Below are 19,598 nucleotides of genomic sequence, written 5' to 3'. Positions count from 1 at the left end.
AATACTTAAGTAGAAATTTAGTGTCTGTAGCCTCAACGGATAAGACCACTTTGGCTATCCGTTGATGGTGTAGCTTTACTTAGAAATAAGTCTAGTGTTGTAGCATATTTCAGTCTCTGTATTTAAAATGTAATTCTTGGAAGTTGAGAGAAACTATGAGTCATGTTGACTACTAGATGATATGCAGATAGGAAGGCCAATTGTAAATACTTCATGCCTTGTAATTTTGTATAAGTGAAGTGGTATCAACGGATGACTTAAAGACCTTCAACGGATGAGAAGCTAAGCTTCAACGGATGTCTCTAAAGCTTCAACGGATAAAGTCATCAACGGATAACATCCTTCAACGGATGAGTGCATCAACGGATGAAAGCTTCAACGGATAACATCCTTCAACGGATGAGTGCATCAACGGATGAAAGCTTCAACGGATGTTCTGATGATTAGCCGTTGATAAGGGGTAGTTGTACCTACAAACAGAGACACATGGGTTGATAGAGACAACTGAGATGTGGTAGCCGAATTTCAGGAACAACAGAAAAAGCAGCCGTTCTTCTCTAGTACAAAGATGCAATAGTCAACAAAGTACTGGAGTGAACAGGAAAAGAAGCAAGTGAAGATCTTATTTTATTACTGTATTTTATATTGTTCTTCACTTGTACACTTGGTAATATATAAACCAAGTAGAAGCTAGTAATTATATGAGAGATTTTCCAGAGCTGTTTAGAAAAATATTGAGAGAAAATTCATCTAGTTTGTATTAGGATGCAGCTGTGATCAACATTGTTTAATCACAGATTTTCTAAAATACCATCTCTGGTGGAACAACAAATCCACCAGAAAAGTTTTTAAGGTCTGTTGTGTTCTTTACATTTGTGCTTGAATATATATCTGTCTGTATTAGCTTAAAGCAATTCACACACTTGTTCTTCTTGAACACACAACTTTCATAAACTGCTCAAAACTTGAAAAAGTTTTGAGATTTACATTCAACCCCCCTTCTGTAAATCTCATTGTTAGTCCACTAGGAATAACAGAAATAAATAAAAAAGCTAGTATTTTTGATAATTTTTCTTATTAAAATATGAGTTTATAAATATTTTTACGTAGTATTTAAGAAAATTAAATATACATTCACATTTTTTATTCATCAATATTAAAATTAGAGCTAAAAAAAGAATTATACTTTAGTTAAAAAGAAAGACTAGAGAAAATAATGAAAATGATACCCAAGAGTTTGATTTAGCTCATACCCACCTATTCACATGGGTTTCTAAACCCCATACCTCATACCCAGATTTATTGAACCAAACACCCCCTGACGTCTTTGCAAGGGTATCGCGACTGCAGTCTGTCTGTGTACAAGCCTGGTATGAAAACTGAAAACCGAAAAGCAACCATAATTTTAAAACATTGAAATGCTTCGACCCTTGTTAAGGTTCTGCAACATTACAATACCAACCAATCACCTCTTTTCCCTGGCTTTAACACCCCGCTTGTTCTACACATCTCAACATTCATTATCCAAGATTCTTCACTACCCATCTACCCATTATGAAAAAATCTCAAATTATGATAATTTAGGCTCACCCCATGAACCTGAAGATGATACACCTTATATTTTCACTAAATTCATATCTTCTGCTTCCAAATTGGGGTCTTTAGATTTGGGCATTCAACTTCATTGCACTATTTTCAAAATGGGGTTTTGTTCAAATGTGTATGTCACCACTTCTCTTGTTAATATGTACGGTAAATGTGGGGAGATTTTGTGTGCGCAACAGCTGTTTGATGAAATGCCTCACAGAAATGTGGTTACTTTTAGCTCTTTGATTACTGGGTATGTCAATGCTCATGATCCTGAAATGGCTATTGAGATTTTTATTGTAATGCTGAATATGCGTCGAGGTCCGACGGTACATAGTGTTTCGGCTGCTCTTGTGGGGTGTGCACAGTTGAAGGATGGGAGGCTTGGGGCTCAGTTTCATGGGTTGTGTTTGAAGTCGAGGTTTGAGTCGAATGTTGTTGTGGGGACTACTTTGGTTGATATGTACCTGAAAAGTTATGATGTTGAGGCTTCGAGGAGAGTGTTTGATGGAGTGATTGATAAGACTGTAGTTACGTGGACTACGATGATTAGTGGGTATTCACTAGCGCAACAACCTGATGAAGCGATGATTTTGGTTAGAAATATGTTACGGTTGGGTTTTAGAGCTAATTTTATGACGTACAATTGTTTGTTGAGTTCATTTTCGTTTCCAGGTGATTTTGATCATGTCAAGCAAGTACATTGTCATGTAATTCGACAAGGTTGGGAATCTAATCATTACCTATCAGTTAGCCTGATGACCATGTATTCAAAAAGTAGCAATGCCGAGGACTTTCTCAAAATTTATTCAACTGTAAAAATATGGGACCAAATAACGTGGAATGGTGTTATTTCCGGGCTTGCCAAATTGCAGAAGGGCAAGGAAGCTCTTGTTTGCTTTTACAAGATGAGGCACCAAGGCATTAATGTCGATGTCTTTACATTAGTGGCTATTTTAAAAGCTATGGGAGATATGGCTGCACTTGATGAGGGGAGACAAACTCATGGTTTAGTTTTTATGATTGGTTATGCTTCTAATTTGTGTGTACAAAATGGGCTTGTTTCAATGTATGCAAAATGTGGAAGAATTGCCGATGCAGAAAAGGTTTTCTTTTCAATGATTGATCATGATATAATCTCATGGAATTCATTACTTTCTGGTTGTGCTCATAATGGATTTGGTCGAAAAGCTCTAGAATTGTTTGAACAAATGAGAAGAACCGTGATTAAACCTGACCTTATTTCATATCTTGCAGTGCTAACTGCTTGTAGTCATGAAGGATTGCTAGAGAAGGGTCTCGAGTATTTTGATATGATGAGAAATGACGATTCCCTTGATCCACCTAAAATAGAGCACTATGCTTGTGTTGTGAATCTATATGCTAAAGCTGGTTATATTTATGAAGCAGAATCCTTTATAAATAGCATGTCAATAAGACCAGGACCGACAGTCTATAAAGCTTTGCTAAGTGCTTGTCAGCTTTATGGAAACAAGGAAATTGTGATACGTATTGCACCAAAGCTCAAAGAGCTTTGCCCCAACGATGATGCAACCTATGTACTTATTTCGAATGTTTTGGCAACTGGAGGATATTGGGATGATGCTGCAGGACTGCGCAATCTTATGTATGATCAGGGTGTAAAGAAGCAACCTGCTTATAGTTGGATATTATCAAACAAAAGTGAACTCCGTCCCCATAGCAATAGAATTTGTGGCTAACGTCAACTCGTATAATCATGGGTTGATATTACGTCATGAGTTAAGTTCAGATTTTTCTTAGTTGTTGATCGGCAGTTGAGAATCCGTTTCACTAGTAACAGCTAGAGATGCTTGATCTTAAGGTGAAGAGCGATGAAGATGTGGGTACGTTTTCTTCCGACAATAACTAACTCAAGATAATCATAATTTTCTGGATGAAAGATGATACAGCTAGCTATGGTTAGTGCATACAAGACAACTAGCTTTATACTTATGGGTTCTTGAAAAGGACAGATTTCTTTTACATGGTACTATAGCAGTGTTTTCATTGGTAGAAGCCCGGAAAATCCTCTTTACCATAAAATTCTTATTTTTATGGCGGTGTCTCCATTCTTAAAAGGCAGATCCATTCTCTACTTCAAGTTTAGTGGACGAACACGAAATAAGGCATTGTTTAAAGCACGGTGCAGGGTGAAGAAACAAGGAAGATAAAGAAACAAGGCAGATATTAAGTTCTATTGTGACTTAAACTTCCATTAAACTTGTTGGTAAACAAAATTGCAGTGCGTGATTTGACGATGCTGGACTGAAGATGAAGATTCCTAATTGCAAAGGATGACTTGAGCGGACTAAGGCTGGAGTGTTATTATATAAATATAAACTAAATTCCTACTATTATGTACAATTCATGCCAAATCAGTATCCTAGATATATCAAGCAATACATATTAATGTAATTCTCAGACCTTCATTAACAAAGAAAATTATTTTGGAAAGGAAGGCAGTTGCTTCAAAACAAGGTCATGTTGTGTTCTATTTTGTTGCCATTTTATAATATAGCCCTTAAAATTTAAAAATAACTACACACTTTCTAAAATCTTAAGAAAGTTAACAATAACTACACACTTTCTAAATTTAACAATAACTACACACTCACCTAGCTGTTAATTTACCCTTCTTGGGGTGTTAGCTTGGATGATCAATCATTAAGATGAAAAGGAGAATTCTGAATTTCTTGGATTTCCATGTAATCAAATGTAGTCGGGTTTTGTTTTTGTATCTCTCAAATGTTTACTGGGATGAAATAGATGATCAGATATTTCCTGGATGTTAGTTTGACCTCAGTAGTTTTTCGTGTTCAGTGTACAGGTCAGAGGTAGCACCTAAGAACTACAAAGGGACCTGCAAATTAGGATCGTTGTCGATCGTGCAGTTCATGTGTCATCTGAGAAGTATGTCTTAGAAAGTAGAATCAGAAATGAAGTCAAGAAAGAAGAGGAGGTACTAGTTTTGATAAAAGAATGACAGAGATAGTGACCATGAATCTGGCACTGCATATCGGGCAGCATGACAGCATCTGACGCGACTCAAACAATTGATTCTAGACTTGCAGACTTAAGTTTTAGCACCATTGGGCCAATGGACGCTGGAACTAGGGATGCTCGAATACTAAGACTAGCCACATGGCAGTACTGGAAGCTGCAAATGCAAATATATCTACAGCTTTTTAACTTTATAGTTTTTTTTCATGCTTTTAACAACTGACAACATATACCGCTAATTTATGCTGTAGTTCATGAGGACGACAACAACGGAATGATACTTCAAGCCAACTAAATCGCTTTTGAATGAGGTTTGCTACTGTGTGCGATAAGTTATGTATGTATTTTACCGAATGCAGGTCAAGATTTAACTTTGTTATCCAAATTGAATATTTAAGTTGGGTGAAAATACCAGGTATCAAGGACTTGATATGTATAACATGCTTATCTGCTCATAAATGCTGACATTTTTCTCCACCATAATTTTGTGTTTCTACATTATGTACTTTGTCTTGGAGCAGATTTCATAATTAGTGCATACTTAACGGTTGTGAGGCTGGAGAACAACTTTGTGTAAAAGAACAGTTGCTAGGTGCAAGCTATAAAGTTCAAGCAGATGCACAAACGTGCAATCTATCCATCCTTGTAGCAACAGCTTAAAAACAAAACTAACATCAGTAATATCGTCGCGCTGCTTGTCATGCAACGGGAGTTTGAACTTCAGAAGATCATCGGGATTTCAAAATACAAGTAATGACAGTTTTTCTCAAGTAATTTCACAGTTGTGACTTTTAAAGTTAACCCCCTAAAGTGATGTATGAAATGATACGAGGTCAACATTAACAAGAGAAACATAAAATTTTATTGGGAGATTATGTGAAAAACATAAAGATCAAACCCAAACAAAGTTTCAGTACACAGAGTCACAATATGATATTTGTTCATAGTAGTGAAAGAGCACGGTCCTAAAAAAATATATAGTAAACCCTACTATTCGTACACGCAGGTACCATTGTCACTCCTAGCAGCTGGATCAAAGTTTTCTGCGGTCCGGTCTGTGCAACCTTCTGGGATTGGAACACCAACTTGCTGTGCTGCCTTTCCTGTATCCAGAAAAAATCATTGGCCCTTTCCTGTATCCAGAAAAATAAAAAAATTTCGACAAAAATAAAGAGGAAGGAGAATTCAACTACTTGTAATTTCAAATTTAGCAAGGATATTACAATGCCGAGTAAAATCCAACATTAGCTTAGAACTGTAGTTTGAGGCAAACATTTTAAACTTTGTAGTGTATAACTGATAACATATTATGAACTTTTTAACTATGTATAGAAGAAAAGTGCATTTATAATTTTGAAAAGAGGGAGTATTATGTAGTAAATCATACATTCATCCTAGATTAGAAATCCACTGAAATGTGGAGGTAAAGGTGAAGGTATCTAACCGTAAAATTCTCCTTGTTTGATGGAGTCCTCATTTGCCGATCCAAGAGAAGCTTCATTCAAATACTTCTCAGCCAATTGAACTCTCTTAACATTGTCCTGTTCCTGGACAAGCATATGGCCATACTCAAGAAGTTTCTCGACGGTCATCTTAGGTTGCTCAAAAGTTGGGGGTCCTTCTATGGAGTTAACAAGCTTCTTTCCAATACCGTCAATTCCAATCCCAGAAATCCACTTCCTCACTTCATCATCGTACACTCGTGCTCTAAGAGCACCAAAGAAATCTGCATGACGCCGTTAAATAAGTTAATCAAAAACCCGTGTTTTACATTTAATCGTTTGCAAATTTTATCATACTTATCCTTACCAATGGATTGGCCAGGGAAGGTGTCAACAATCTTGACAACGGCCTCATCGGGAATATTGTCGGTCCTGAAAATCCCAATGCAAACACCAATACGGTCCTCTCTAGTTGGAGCCCAGTAAAATTTCTCCATACGACCATCACGAATAAGAGGGGCATACAATGTTGAGAAATCGTTTCCTGTGACTATGATTGGTACGCGCATGTTTTCCTCCTTGTTGTACATTCCCGGGAGCTGGACGTTGGTGGGGTTATCAGCAATGTTCATGAGCGTTGCGTTAACCATCTGGTTGTTGACAGTGTATTGGGTGGTTCCACCCATTCTACCAGCTCCGGCATCCAAATCATTAATAAATAGGCAGGACATCTTTCCTTTCTTCTTGATGATATCAGATGCTTCACGATATCTTTGTCGGATTAATTTTGCAGGTTCTCCTGCATTTCCACTTTCCAATTCTCCAGCACTCATCATGATTGGGCTGAAATTAATTTAGCAAACTGTACATTATGACTGTCACAAGTATAATATGTAAAATAGATACGAAGACAAGAATTCAACTTCACTCACGTAATGCCCATCTTGGCAAAGACAAGCTCACACTGAAATGATTTTCCTTGACCTTTTCCTCCCCAAACACCAAGAATAAGAGGAACCTGCCATGTACACGTATCAATATTAAGAATCACGAAAATAGAAGAGAGCAAACCTGCAACTCATTTATGTTTGGTTTAGTTCAACTTGAAGTTGTATTAAGCCAAGCTTGAACAAGAAAAAAATTGTCCACTTTTAAATTGTGTTTGAGCTAGATCTTTAGAATTTAATTTAGCCGTACTTAAGCTCAGCTCGTTCGCCAATAATGCAAATAAAGTTAAACTTCAGTCAACTCATAATGACCTAAACCCTACTCACAAGTTCAAGCTTATAATAGATGTATGCAAAAAGAAATTTGCCCCCTTGAGTACGTCAGACTCGACCTATATTGCAGAAGCTTAGCTCCTTTGTAAAACCAACTCAACTCTTTTGCACAAGCTAAAATATGACAATTATAATAAAGTTTAATGATTCTACGAAAATGTGAAATTAAGCAGGTACCTTGATGTTAGGCAAGGTCATGTAATTTTTGGTAAGGTGAACAACAAGCTTGTCCATGAATGCTGGAGCTATGTAGAATCCATCCATATTGTTATCCATGCTATATCTATAAGAGAAACATCATATATCAATAACAGATCCAGAGCGTGACAACTAATATATGGACAAGAAACTTGATCTGCAAGATGTTAAGGCTTCAAGCTTCGGTGTGTGTGAGTATTTAAAGTTCTCTAATGAAGCACAACTGAACAAACCAAGAAATTTGAACATTTTTTTCCTATTACAAAGCTTCTTACGTCTTTTGTGCGGTGCTGAGGTATTCATAAGAACTCATGATAGCATCATGAGTTCCTGCACCGGATGGAGCTTGGAAAAGGGAGTCAACCAGCCCCTTTCCTCTTGTGATATCTTGTTGGTCATCAGAAATGTCGTTGCCAAGTCCTGCCCACCTGTCTGTCTTTGTCTTAGCCTTCCCTGGATCAATCTCAGCTGCAATCCTAAAGCTTTTAGTGTCACTAGTCTTCTGGTGAGTGAATCGGGAGTTTAACTTCTTCAAACTGCTGCCATAGAAGGCTGAAGTAGGGGCTGAACCTCCAGCACTAGAGCTGTTCAAGCTCAACTGCATCAAAATATATAGGCTATTAATCTTTTTTAATAACACTAACCAAATACTTTACCGTAAAGTTGACGTAATTAAATTGGTATATCAAGATTTATTTGTACTTAACATTTCAAAAGAGAATATATATCTGTTTAGTAACACAGGAGAACATGACTTGTAATCAAGAAATATACATATAAACCATTAAGGATTATTACTTTTTTCACAAATCTTCGCCCTTTCCAGGTACTAAATTAGGAATATGATTAATTGCTATAATTTTACACAAAAATCACATACTCTATTTGAACCCAAAATCAATCCTTTTAAGTTCTCCCGTGCACAAAGTGTAGACACTCTTTAGTCCCATGGAATATATGGGATCACATAGTTCCCTCAAATGAACTAAAAACTGACAAAAAATAACATGGTATCATTTAAAGGACCAAGTGTGGATTAATTAACCCATGGTAGTGTAAAACTAGACTAATTACTCAAATCCAAACCTAATCTATTGAAATTTACTTGTTCCAAAATGTACATGAACTTCAACGGTAAGTACTAGAATATATTTTACTAGTCATACTATCATAAGTAGCAGCACTAGCTTACCATACTAGCAAGATACACCTAGTTTGTTATCTATCGCAAGTATTAGTTACATACCATTGTTGTTGATCAACTAAATAGTATTCAGATCATGCACATAAATTTACAAAAGGGTAACTAAAAGATTGAAAAAAATGAGGAAATGGAAGTACCATGTTGTGGCTGACAGCTCCAACATGGGAAATGGTGGAAGCCATGGAAGAAACTTAAGGGGCTGGAGAGTCTTCTTTAGTTGAACTCAACCAACTGTTTATATAAGCAAATATGAGACTTTAAAGATGAAACAATACATATATATAAGAGTGGATTACATGCCATTGTTGTTTAATCTTTAGAGCTAAAGATTATGTGGACTGCTTTGCCAAATCCTCTAAGGCCACACAATGGGGATTGCCTGAGCCACACGTGGCACTCTCTGATTACCTTTCAGCCTCCTCCTTACAATTCATAAAGAACAGTCCTATTCTAGCAATTTAGAAATTTCAAGACAAGATAATGCAAGGAAAATTCATGGGTAAATAATGCAGTTTCTATAGTGACAAATTGACAAGACCCTGGTGATAATGAATATTTAAAGTTTTTAAACAGATATTACCTTGATAAACAGAATTTACCAATTAAATAATACTCGTTAATATTTTAAATTTTTATTTATTCAGTTATATTATATTTTTAAAATATTTATATAAATATATAATGATTATAAATTTATAATAAAAATAATAGAATAACATGTGGTCGTAATTTATTAGAATAAATAGACTATTTCTAATAGTTTAATAATTTAGTAGTTTATTAGATATATAACACTATTTATCTATTTTTGTAATAATCAAAATTAGGGAATTATCGTTGAACCAAACCGTTGAACCAAATTATCTCTATTCCGGCTATTATAATATAGTATAGTATAGATTAAGTAAAATTTGTTTTTATGTATTTTATTATATAATTGTTTGAAATATCCAACAGCTGCTAATTTTTGCGCACATTTCAAGTTGTTATAAATATATAGCTAAAATTAAAAATACTGTAAAAGAAATTAAGTAAAGAATGTGAATTTATGTTTTTGTTAATTTTTTTTTTCTAACACAACATATATTTTTGACTATATTATGAAAGCACATTGTGAGATGGTTAAAAAGTTAAACACTCACGTAGTATTTGTAATACATCTAAAATTAGAATAAATTTAATACATATAACATTAGAATAAATATATAATTTTGAAATCACTAGTGTTATCGATAATCGGCGGCTATGTTCCAATCTTGGTTTGTAATGTACATAAACTGCAATGTTACAATTTTGTAATGTACATGTCAACAGCAATCTTGATTTATAATGTACATGATTTATGACATCGGATAAAGTTCCTTGTAAACTATATACTGGACATAAACTGTAATGTGATACAAGTACGAAAAAAGGAACATAGAGAACTGCATCAATGTATATTAGGCCTTGATGAAATGGCATTTACTGAATCAAAGTCGCTACTTTAATCGCAAATAGAATGACTGGAAGTTAGTTAAGTTATTCACAGTTCTGTTTGACAAGCTTTCACTTCAAGATTTTGGTTTCGATTTCTTCCAAGCTCAGACCTTTGGTTTCTGGGACATATATCACTACAAACGCCAGAGATATTAAAGCAATTACTGCAAAAACTATGAAAAGGTTTTCTGCACCAAGAAGTTCCTGCATTGCAAAATACGGTAAGATGGATGAACTTATAGAATTAGCAGTTTACGGAGATTTCATAAGTATACAGTATTATGCTCCATACCTTCAATGGGGAAAAAGCAAAGGTCACTATGGCATTTGAACCGAAGTTTGTAAGAACTGCAAGACTAATCCCTTTTCCTCGTGTCCGAAGTGGGAATATTTCTGATACCATAAGCCAACTTATTGGACCAAAAGATATCTGCAACCACATTTTATATTTGAGAACAAAAAGAGCAAATCAGAAATTCTTGAAGAAGACAAACAAGGAAGACCTGTAATTATCCGTTTATGTTTAGAGTATGAAGTTTTCTGATATGCTTTACATTGATTTTAATTACAATACCATCAAGATCTTTTTTTTTTGTTTTTAAAGTTTACACAATTGAAGTAGAATATACCTGGTAGCAGCCAACATATAGAAGCAGCGCAATAACAGCAACAGCGGGGAAGCCTCCAAGAAACTTAAAATAAGCCGAAAGGAGAACTAAAGAAATAGCCTGTGGTGAATAAAAGAGATTATAATTAAGACCGAGAACATTAAGTGCAAACAATAAAAGGACCTGGAAAGCCAAAAGAAACTAGGAGTATAAAAGGGAATATCACATACAATTCCGCTGACACCTCCAATTAGCAGAGGCTTTCTCCCAAGGTCGTCAACTTTTAATACAGCTATTCCTGTCATCAGTAACTGCAGAAACATAATGAGAAAAATTATTTAATGTATGATGCATGATGACACTTGTGACACATGAAATATGAAAACCATAAACTAAATAATTGTAACTGACAAGGATGCAGTATGAAAAAACTTTTCCAAACTCTGAAATCATATTTGGAGCACATACCTTAAAGACACCGATTATAACCGAAACTCGTGCTGCATCTGAAGCCGCAGAGAATCCAGCAGTCTTCAGGAAATGAATATAAAATGAATATAGAAAGTCGCAAAGATGATAAATGAAAAAAAGTCAAAATTTTGCCTTTCAAACATTGATTACCTGAAGGATCGAACCTGCATAATACAGAACACTTGGCTGCCCGGTTATCTGTTCCAATAAGAACAATAGTCAGCTTTTAAATCTAGAAAAATCTTCCATATGTCTCAACAATACTCAGTTTAACACCCAGAAAAGGAAATACAAATAAATGCCGGTCAATAGCAGATTTACCTGTTGAAAAAGGACTAAACCTCCACCAATTATAAATGCTTTCAGACTTGGCCCTTGAATTACTTCTAAGAAATTTCCCTCAGATACTTGACTATTGTATTGAGACTTTAATGAAACAAGTGTTTCGTCAATTTGTTTTTCAGAAACACTGTCAGCAGCAGGTCTGCCTCTAAGTCTGCTCAAAGCAAGTATAGCCTTCTTCTTGTACTCTTCTAGTGAGCCTACACCTTGAACTGCTCTAAGAAGTAACCAACGTGGCGATGGTGGTAGACTCCATATACCAAATCCCATAATTACAGCTACTGGCGCACTAAATCCAAACATGTAACGCCATCCTCCAATTGCATTAATCTGAGTGCTACCTACAAAATATCCCAACTGCAAAACATTTAAATTACCCAAAGCATCTAAACTTTTTCTGATCAAACGTAAAGAAAAAATCTAAAATGTTTAATATATCGTACCAGAATTCCAAACACTATAAAGACTTCCTTTAATGAAATTAGAGTACCACGAATTTGAGATGGACAAGTCTCTGCTATATAAAGGGGAGCCCCATGCATGGCCTGTTAAATAATGTGATATAATTAAAACTGAAGACTGCAGGGGCTAATAATTTTCAGGGTGAACAAAATTAATTTATAAAAGCAGTGTATAGTAACATATGAGCTTACCAGACCAATACCGAGGCCATAGAGTAGGCGGCCTATTAATAAGATAGTAAGACCTGGAGCGTAGGCTGTTACTGAACCACCCAGCAGGTACAAGGCTGCTGCTATAAGAAGCTCACCCCTCCTCCCTTCATGAAGTTTTTAAACAAATGGAAATAAAACAAGAAGGTGAGCAGCGTAGTGCAAAAACGTCCACCTTATTCAGGATAATATATTACTGGGGTGAGATTAACCAATGAAATCTGCAATTGGGTAGACAAGGATGGAACCAAGTAGAGCTCCATAAAGGGAACCACTGACCTACATTCAAGTATCAAAATTAACTTAATTACCACTGATAAAAATAATGCACTACAGGTACTGAGGTAAACTCAGAACAAAGCATGTACCACAAGACCAAGTTCGATGGATGTAAGATTGAACCAAGTGGTGCCACTAAGCTCAGGTGACTGCAAACCATTTAGAGACTAATTAGTTCAGCAAGAATCCTTCTCAGAGAATCAGGATTTCGGTTAAACAAAAGTTGCAAGAACACTTGAAAAGCATGTATATAGACTAGAAATGTACCAACAATGAGATGGTAGCACCAGAGGTTGCACCAATGTCATAGCCAAATAATAAACCACCTAAAGCTGGAAATAGAAACCTGAATAAACAAGCGACAAATTGTAACATATGTATCAGAGAAAAGTTAGAAACTGTAAAGGAGCAATTGATATTTGATAACTAGCTAAAAGTTGTTGACTCTACTCAGAGATTCTTTTTCAAATTTGATACTGAGATTTGGGTATGCTGTACTAATCCCCGTACTTCTAAGAGGAGATAATATTCAGCTGCATTGAAGACGCAAAATTGTAGTCCTCACAATGAAAGATTATAAATGTGTATAAATTTATAAATTATCCCCCTTTACTAGTTCATATCAGATCCATCAATTCTAAGACAGTCATTCAGGCTCATAATTCAAACTTTATGTGTGCAACTGAAACTTGCTCAGAATTGCAGCAAAATAAATAACCCTCCATTAAGCAAAATAAGAAAGAAGCTCAGTAAAGATTTAATTTCTATAAGTTTAACACTATATTTTCATAAACATATTCCACTGAGTACATGCTTATCTTTATAGATATGTATAGAAATTGTATTCTTGCTCTTTGCCAACTTTACATTTGGGACACCCTTTTCTCAAACTTCATTGAATATGCATCATTCTTCAATAAACTGGAAACCAACTAAGCTCTTTGCGGATTCTCAGTTCATACAATTCAATACATTATTAAATAGAACATTTAGCAACCAGCTACATGTTTTTATTTGATATGGAAGACCCTATTATTTGGAAAACTGTAGAATGACCTATACCATGTTAAAGGCACTAAGCTAAAATTTATATCAAGTTACGATTTAACTCCTTTGTTTTCTAGCAAAATAACTCGATTTGTTTAGAGAGGGAGGCAAAGAGAGAGAGAGGGAGGGGAGAAAATACAAACCGTGAAAACAATTTTTTTTTTTTGAAAATATTATTATCTATTTTAAATGGAAAATATTGTTTATTTATCTCTTATCTGATGAATAAAAGTACTAACTATAAAAACAATATGAATGATACTTTCGAAGCTTAAACATAATATAATTTCCAGCCATAACTTTCAGCACATAATGATTTTTTTGGACAAATTGGCTGCCTTAAGGGTCGGGATAAAGTTTGACAGCCTTAAATGGTTGGGGATATAAAAAACTTTTGTTCAAGGATTTATGTTTAAGCATAATAGAAATTGAAGACTTGTATGCTTAAATTGCTAACACCAATCAAATGCTAGTTGCAAGAAACACTCAGCAAAAATTATAGAAAAGAATCGCGCTAAGAAGAATGGCTGCAGATCTCTAATCCATGATGAGCTAGTACTGTTTGTGATAAAGAGGTGTAAACAACTCTAAGCAGTGATTACAGCAGATTGATATTTATGTGTTTCCTCCATGTGACCTACCCAACAACTGCACTAGTATGTTTTTTTCGGTTCCACCTCTTATGCGTATTTTAGTCGGAAGGAACAAAATTTGACAAACTGATCAGCAATTCAGTATAAGGGCTCTTGAGTCTTGATAAATATGCAACAGACTTAAGGTCAGGATATATGGAACAGTTCAGGGGTTTATGTGCAAGCATAATAGAAACAGAGGAGTGGTATGCTAAGAATGCAAACAAAAACTAAATGCTACTTGCAAGAAACACTTAGTTATACATGTAGAGGACAATCATGCTCCGCAATAAGGCTACACAGATCCCTAATAGAAGACAAGCTAGTAAGGTTTGGGATAAAGAAGCGAAAACAAATCTAAGCAGTAATCACCAGAGATATATGCAGGTCCTCAAAGTGAGCTACTTAAGTGCCGCACTAGTATGTTGTTTAATTTTTTAGGCAAATTGGTCGGAAGGAATGAATTTTTTATTATCTATTGGTCATATATGGATGATCCCAAACACTCCCCCAATTTATTTGAAGAAATTTAAAATAGATTCGAATTTCGTCTAAAAAATAATGCTCATTTTTCACTCCTACTCATATCCTTCACAAAGCTGATAATTTACACCCGTTTTTTTTAATCTTCTATGTTTCATCCTTCTCTTCCACCATTAGTTGGCTTCATATCTATTCACTCCATTCCTATCACATTTCATTGCTTCCAACCAAACAGAATATTAGGTTATTACAATTAGAAGAGAACATATAAAGAAAAATATCCGAGCAAAAGTAGCCAATCCAAGCAAACAATCAGAGATTATTTGTGCATACATAACAATTACAACAGACAAATAAATTTCAAAACAGGGAAAAAATAGTAGAGTTTTACTCAAATGAGTACTAATGCTATTTATGAATGTTAAGTTACCAGCTTTTCTAATAATCTCGATATGTTAGGAGAAGGACTTATTAGGATCATGTCTTAATCTCAACCTTCCCAAAATGAAAGCCCATTCTTGGGTCCAGAAAAAAAAACAACTAGGATCTCGTCTTTGGAGCAATATACACCGTAGTGTAGGAAAATATAAATTTCAAACTAGGGAAAGTAAATTTCAAAATTAGGAAAATTGTAAGAGATATAAAACAAAAGCAACTACAAAATAATAGATTTTTACTCAAATGAGTATTACTGCTACTTATGAATGTTACATTACCAGCTTTTCTGATAATCTCGAGATGTTAGGAGGACTTATTAGGATCTTATCTTAATCTTAAAATTCTCCAAACGAAAGCCCATTTTTGGGTCGAGAACTAAATCACTAGAATTTCATCTTTGGAGCAATATTCACCGTAGTGTACAAAATAAACATTCTTGTAGGAGGAGATCAGAGAGATCTCTCGAAACCTAACAATACTAATACTGCTAAAATGCTACTTAGACATGTAACCATTAGTACTGACCAATGTTGTAAACATTATACATATTCATACATGCGTACATAAAACAAGATGTTGAAGTATCATTAGCGGAAAAGCTAAGAAGTTAAAGAACTTACGGCAAAATTACAGAGGGCCAATTGTAAACCTCCTGAGCATCATCATCATCATCATCAGAGGTTTCTTCACTTGAAGAAGTAGAAGAAGCTCCAACCTAACAAGATATACATACATATCATTGCAAATGTATGTGATTAATAAGAAGCATAATAAAGGGGTTAAAGGGCTGACCTTGAAAATGGGTTTGCGAGCAGCAGCAGAAGGATAGTTGGGCAATTTTTGAAATGTGAAAAAGTGAGGATTAGAAAATGATGAAGAGGCTAAACTGAGAAATGGGTTTTTGTGTTTGGTGAAAAGGGTCAAAGATTTGGTGTTGGTTTTATGAAACAGGGGAGTAGAGGAGTTGTTGAGCAGACAAGGAGGAGTTGAAGCAGTGGCAGTTGAAGCCATTTGAGGTGATCAGATACAGATAGTCCCAAAACATATGGACATTATAGTCAGAAGCATACACATTCTCATTTGTTACTGAATTATGTGAATTTATTTCTACTTTCTGGTACATTTTTTTTACTATAACATCAACTTTTTGCCGACTAAAATTTACTGTATTAAGTATTTGGGGAAACCAATAACCTTTTAATCTTGTCGCATCCGTCTGGTTTCCTTTATAAGATATCGAGAGTTTAGTACCTATAAAAAACAAGATGGATTTTGAATGTGTTCAAATTAATTTGCTAAAAATGTATCGGAACTATGGAAATGACATGAACACTTGGCTGTTGTTTAAAGATCATAAATTAGATAAGTAATAAATTCATGTGAAAGGCGAACACATAAATAAATTCCTGTGCAAACACAAGAACAAATCCTTGCAAATATGAAACAGTCGAAAAGACATAATATTGGCAAAAATAATTAAACTTGGACTTTTAGAAAAATTCTTGTTCACCCCAGATTCTACAAATTCATCCCCATACAATGTAGTTGAAGTACATGAGATTATTTCTCATTTCTTACAACAACTAAACGAAACCTGTGCCCATTAGTAAACTAGTAACTACCCATACATCAGTAATTTTTTCCATCCCAATGTAACAGAAACAATTCCTATACTTCTTACTATGTTTTGCTAAAATTCGATAATTTCATTATGAGTTTAAAAAAGTTTACCTGGGCTCGGAAAAACCCAGGAGTAATATACCTAGACCCTACAATCATCAACGCTATTAAAGCTTTGTAGATCCTCAAGAGGAATAAGACACAGCAGAGACTTCCAGATGAAAAGAGAAATGAGGATAGGATTCCTAAGGCTAATGCGGAGAGGACCTAGTTCTCCATGGTGGACTGGTGGGGACTAATTGATTTATAAAGTCACATACCCCCTCTAGTTAGAAAATCTGGAACTCCAGATGGCCTTAATATATAAAAAGACCAAATTCAAAGCTGATAATTCTCTAATTAGGTGTCTAATAATTAAGAAAATATAAACTCCATCTCTCATATATATCTCCAACACATCATATGTTTAGTTACGGTGAAAAAAATAAACAATGTCAATTATCTATTAGCCCACCTTTAACCTTTCTGCTATATTGTCAACCACCAAATCTCTATCTCAAGTAATTGTGATTAACTAACACGCCTATGGTAAACTACAATATACACCCACCCACATATCAGGACCTAAATTTTAAAGGCAAACACCAACTAAATTTATTTTGTGATATGCATACGGGTTACATGAACATAACCCAGAACAATAAACGACACTTGCAAAAATACGTGTCAAAGAATTTCTGACAGACTGATTCATAGAATTTTACCATTTGGAGCGGGTGTCACTATGTTGTAGTCTTCATTGACAACCTCTGATAATTGAATATTTTCGAATCAAAATTGAAAATACTGTGTGATAGTGTGAGTATTCAATATGAAAATTGGGCAACTGAAGTCACACTGCTAACAATATTACGGCTTTCAAAATAATTAATCAAAAACTGTAAGGCCTTCAATTCAGATCAGAACCATGTACGACTGCTAACAATATTACGGTTTTCTGGAATGATATTGATCAACTTTCAGGTGGAGAGACCCAGGTCCAAGGCCAACCCAAGACCTGGATCACCACCCAACCAGGATCACCCTTCCTACCAGGATCCATTCCTGGAGAGAAAAACCAGAAGGGGTCCCTAAAAGCACATGCACAACCCGTCAGGGAGGGGTACGTGGGCACGTGACGATGACATTTACCCACAACTAACATCTCAGACAAGCGGGACGCGTGTCAGCCTACCTATGGTGCACCCCAAGGATGACCCTTACCTGGACACGTGTAAGCGATCTACCCAAATCAGGCGTCCTCCGCCTCCAACAAGAAACGGTCCTGATCTAAAGGTACCCACCCCTAAACCCTACCTTTGGGCTATATATACCTCCAAAGATGAAGGGTTTAAGAGTTAGTCACTTCTTACACACACTCTCATATACACCGGCTTATACACACACAACCACCCCTAGCCCAGTATCTATTGACCCTCTCTGATCAAGCTCTTATTCTTACACCGGAGGCGTCGCGGGGTCAAAACCCCCCTCGGGTGTTGTTTTGTAGGCACCCAACAACAGCTACACTCCAAACCAAGAAGGAAGGTCCAGGCACGGCGTCGAAAGGAGCCATCCGCTCACCGGAGTTATCAGATATTACCAAAATTATGTTAGAAAATGGAAAGTTTGAGACAGGTTCTCGATGTAATTTTCTAAAATTAATTGTTAGAGTTTGTTTCTTGTAATGAGGATTTAAATTTTTATACTTGGATTTAAGTCATTTTCTTAATATAATCCATATAGAAATTGAGGTGAATTTAGTAGTTTGAAATGAGTTTGTGAGTTTTGTCCCACATTGATATGATATAAAGGGGTGGAGTGATTTATATAGTACCATGTGCAAGAATATTATATAACTACTGAGACATGTGGGTGTGCATGATGTTATTGTGTGACTCGCGCGGACACACATGATTGATACTGACTGTTACGTTTCTCATTATGGACGAATTGCTCTGTGCTGTTGTATCGTGGAAGTCATATTGTTGCAACCCAACATAGCGTAAGTATCTCTCTTTTTCTCTCCTCAATAATATAGAGAATATAACATAGGTTTTCTGGGCGTCGCTGTTAAACTTTACGTAACTGTGGATGAATTGCTCTGTGCTGTTGTATCCTGAAAGTCATATTGCTGCAACCCAACACAACGTAAGTGGGGAAATAATCTCTTCAAGAACAGTCTGGTATTCTCGAAGGCTAGAAACCTCAGCTGTTATTGGTTCTTTCAGATTTCTTAAAACTTCTGTTAGAACTAAGTGTTCTTTTCTCTCTTTGTCAATTCAGTTACTGATATATCTTGTTATTTTTCTTTCATGTTTTTTTTCGTTGTTTGGTTTAATTTGCCTATTTTTGTTAATCGTGATTATATATAACTGCCTCATTGTTGCGCATAGTGTTAGTTTATTACCCAACAAACTCTTGCCAGCATGAGTTATTTTTTAATTCAGAGAAAAAATGCAGCTCATGAACAGTTGAACCACATCTTGATCAAACCCCACCTTCAATAAAACAGCTTCCAAGTAGTTCCACTTTATCGAACGCTTTAAACATATCAAGCTTTAATGCTATCCAACATTCTTTCCCTTTCGCCTTTCTTTTCATGTAATGTATGACCTAAAAGGCTTTCATAACATTGTCCTTAATTACACGTCTAGGTATAAAAGCACTACATGATTCATATATGATTGAATCGATGACTTTTTTCGATCGATTTGCCAAAACCTTGGAAAAGATTTTATAAATTACATTACAAAG

At 35.4% G+C, this 19,598-nt stretch overlaps 3 protein-coding genes across 4 annotated transcripts; 1 reads left to right on the top strand and 2 right to left on the bottom strand.

Moving 5' to 3' along the window:
• The first annotated feature begins 1,272 nt into the window (after positions 1 to 1,272).
• LOC141696797 (pentatricopeptide repeat-containing protein At1g11290, chloroplastic-like) lies at positions 1,273 to 4,076 on the top strand. The gene has a single exon (XM_074500920.1). The coding sequence runs from the start codon at positions 1,419 to 1,421 to the stop codon at positions 3,306 to 3,308; it is 1,890 nt and encodes a 629-aa protein (XP_074357021.1). The 5' UTR covers positions 1,273 to 1,418; the 3' UTR covers positions 3,309 to 4,076.
• A 1,371-nt stretch (positions 4,077 to 5,447) lies between these two features.
• Positions 5,448 to 9,028, bottom strand: LOC141697111 (ribulose bisphosphate carboxylase/oxygenase activase, chloroplastic-like). Of its 2 annotated transcripts, none has more exons than XM_074501332.1 (7): positions 8,870 to 9,028; positions 7,804 to 8,126; positions 7,508 to 7,613; positions 6,983 to 7,068; positions 6,418 to 6,893; positions 6,053 to 6,334; positions 5,448 to 5,741 (listed from the first exon to the last, which is right to left on the bottom strand). In XM_074501332.1, exons 1-7 carry the CDS (start codon positions 8,912 to 8,914, stop codon positions 5,728 to 5,730), a joined length of 1,332 nt encoding a protein of 443 aa, XP_074357433.1. In that variant the 5' UTR covers positions 8,915 to 9,028; the 3' UTR covers positions 5,448 to 5,727. The 2 variants fall into 2 exon arrangements, with proteins under 2 accessions (XP_074357433.1, XP_074357432.1); XM_074501331.1 differs by having other exon boundaries at positions 5,448 to 5,711.
• Positions 9,029 to 9,908: 880 nt separating this feature from the next.
• Positions 9,909 to 16,255, bottom strand: LOC141697946 (D-xylose-proton symporter-like 3, chloroplastic). The gene is made up of 14 exons (XM_074502516.1): positions 15,975 to 16,255; positions 15,803 to 15,897; positions 12,850 to 12,928; positions 12,672 to 12,731; positions 12,516 to 12,582; positions 12,286 to 12,410; positions 12,076 to 12,177; positions 11,612 to 11,989; positions 11,441 to 11,488; positions 11,288 to 11,350; positions 11,050 to 11,130; positions 10,841 to 10,939; positions 10,504 to 10,641; positions 9,909 to 10,415 (listed from the first exon to the last, which is right to left on the bottom strand). Exons 1-14 carry the CDS (start codon positions 16,191 to 16,193, stop codon positions 10,281 to 10,283), a joined length of 1,689 nt encoding a protein of 562 aa, XP_074358617.1. The 5' UTR covers positions 16,194 to 16,255; the 3' UTR covers positions 9,909 to 10,280.
• Between the last annotated feature and the right edge of the window lie 3,343 nt (positions 16,256 to 19,598).

This window comes from Apium graveolens, chromosome 11 (assembly GCF_009905375.1).
Source record: "Apium graveolens cultivar Ventura chromosome 11, ASM990537v1, whole genome shotgun sequence".
Taxonomy (NCBI): domain Eukaryota; kingdom Viridiplantae; phylum Streptophyta; class Magnoliopsida; order Apiales; family Apiaceae; genus Apium; species Apium graveolens.
The sequence above is the reverse complement of the archived record's forward strand: the minus strand, read 5'-3'. Positions and strand labels throughout refer to the sequence as shown.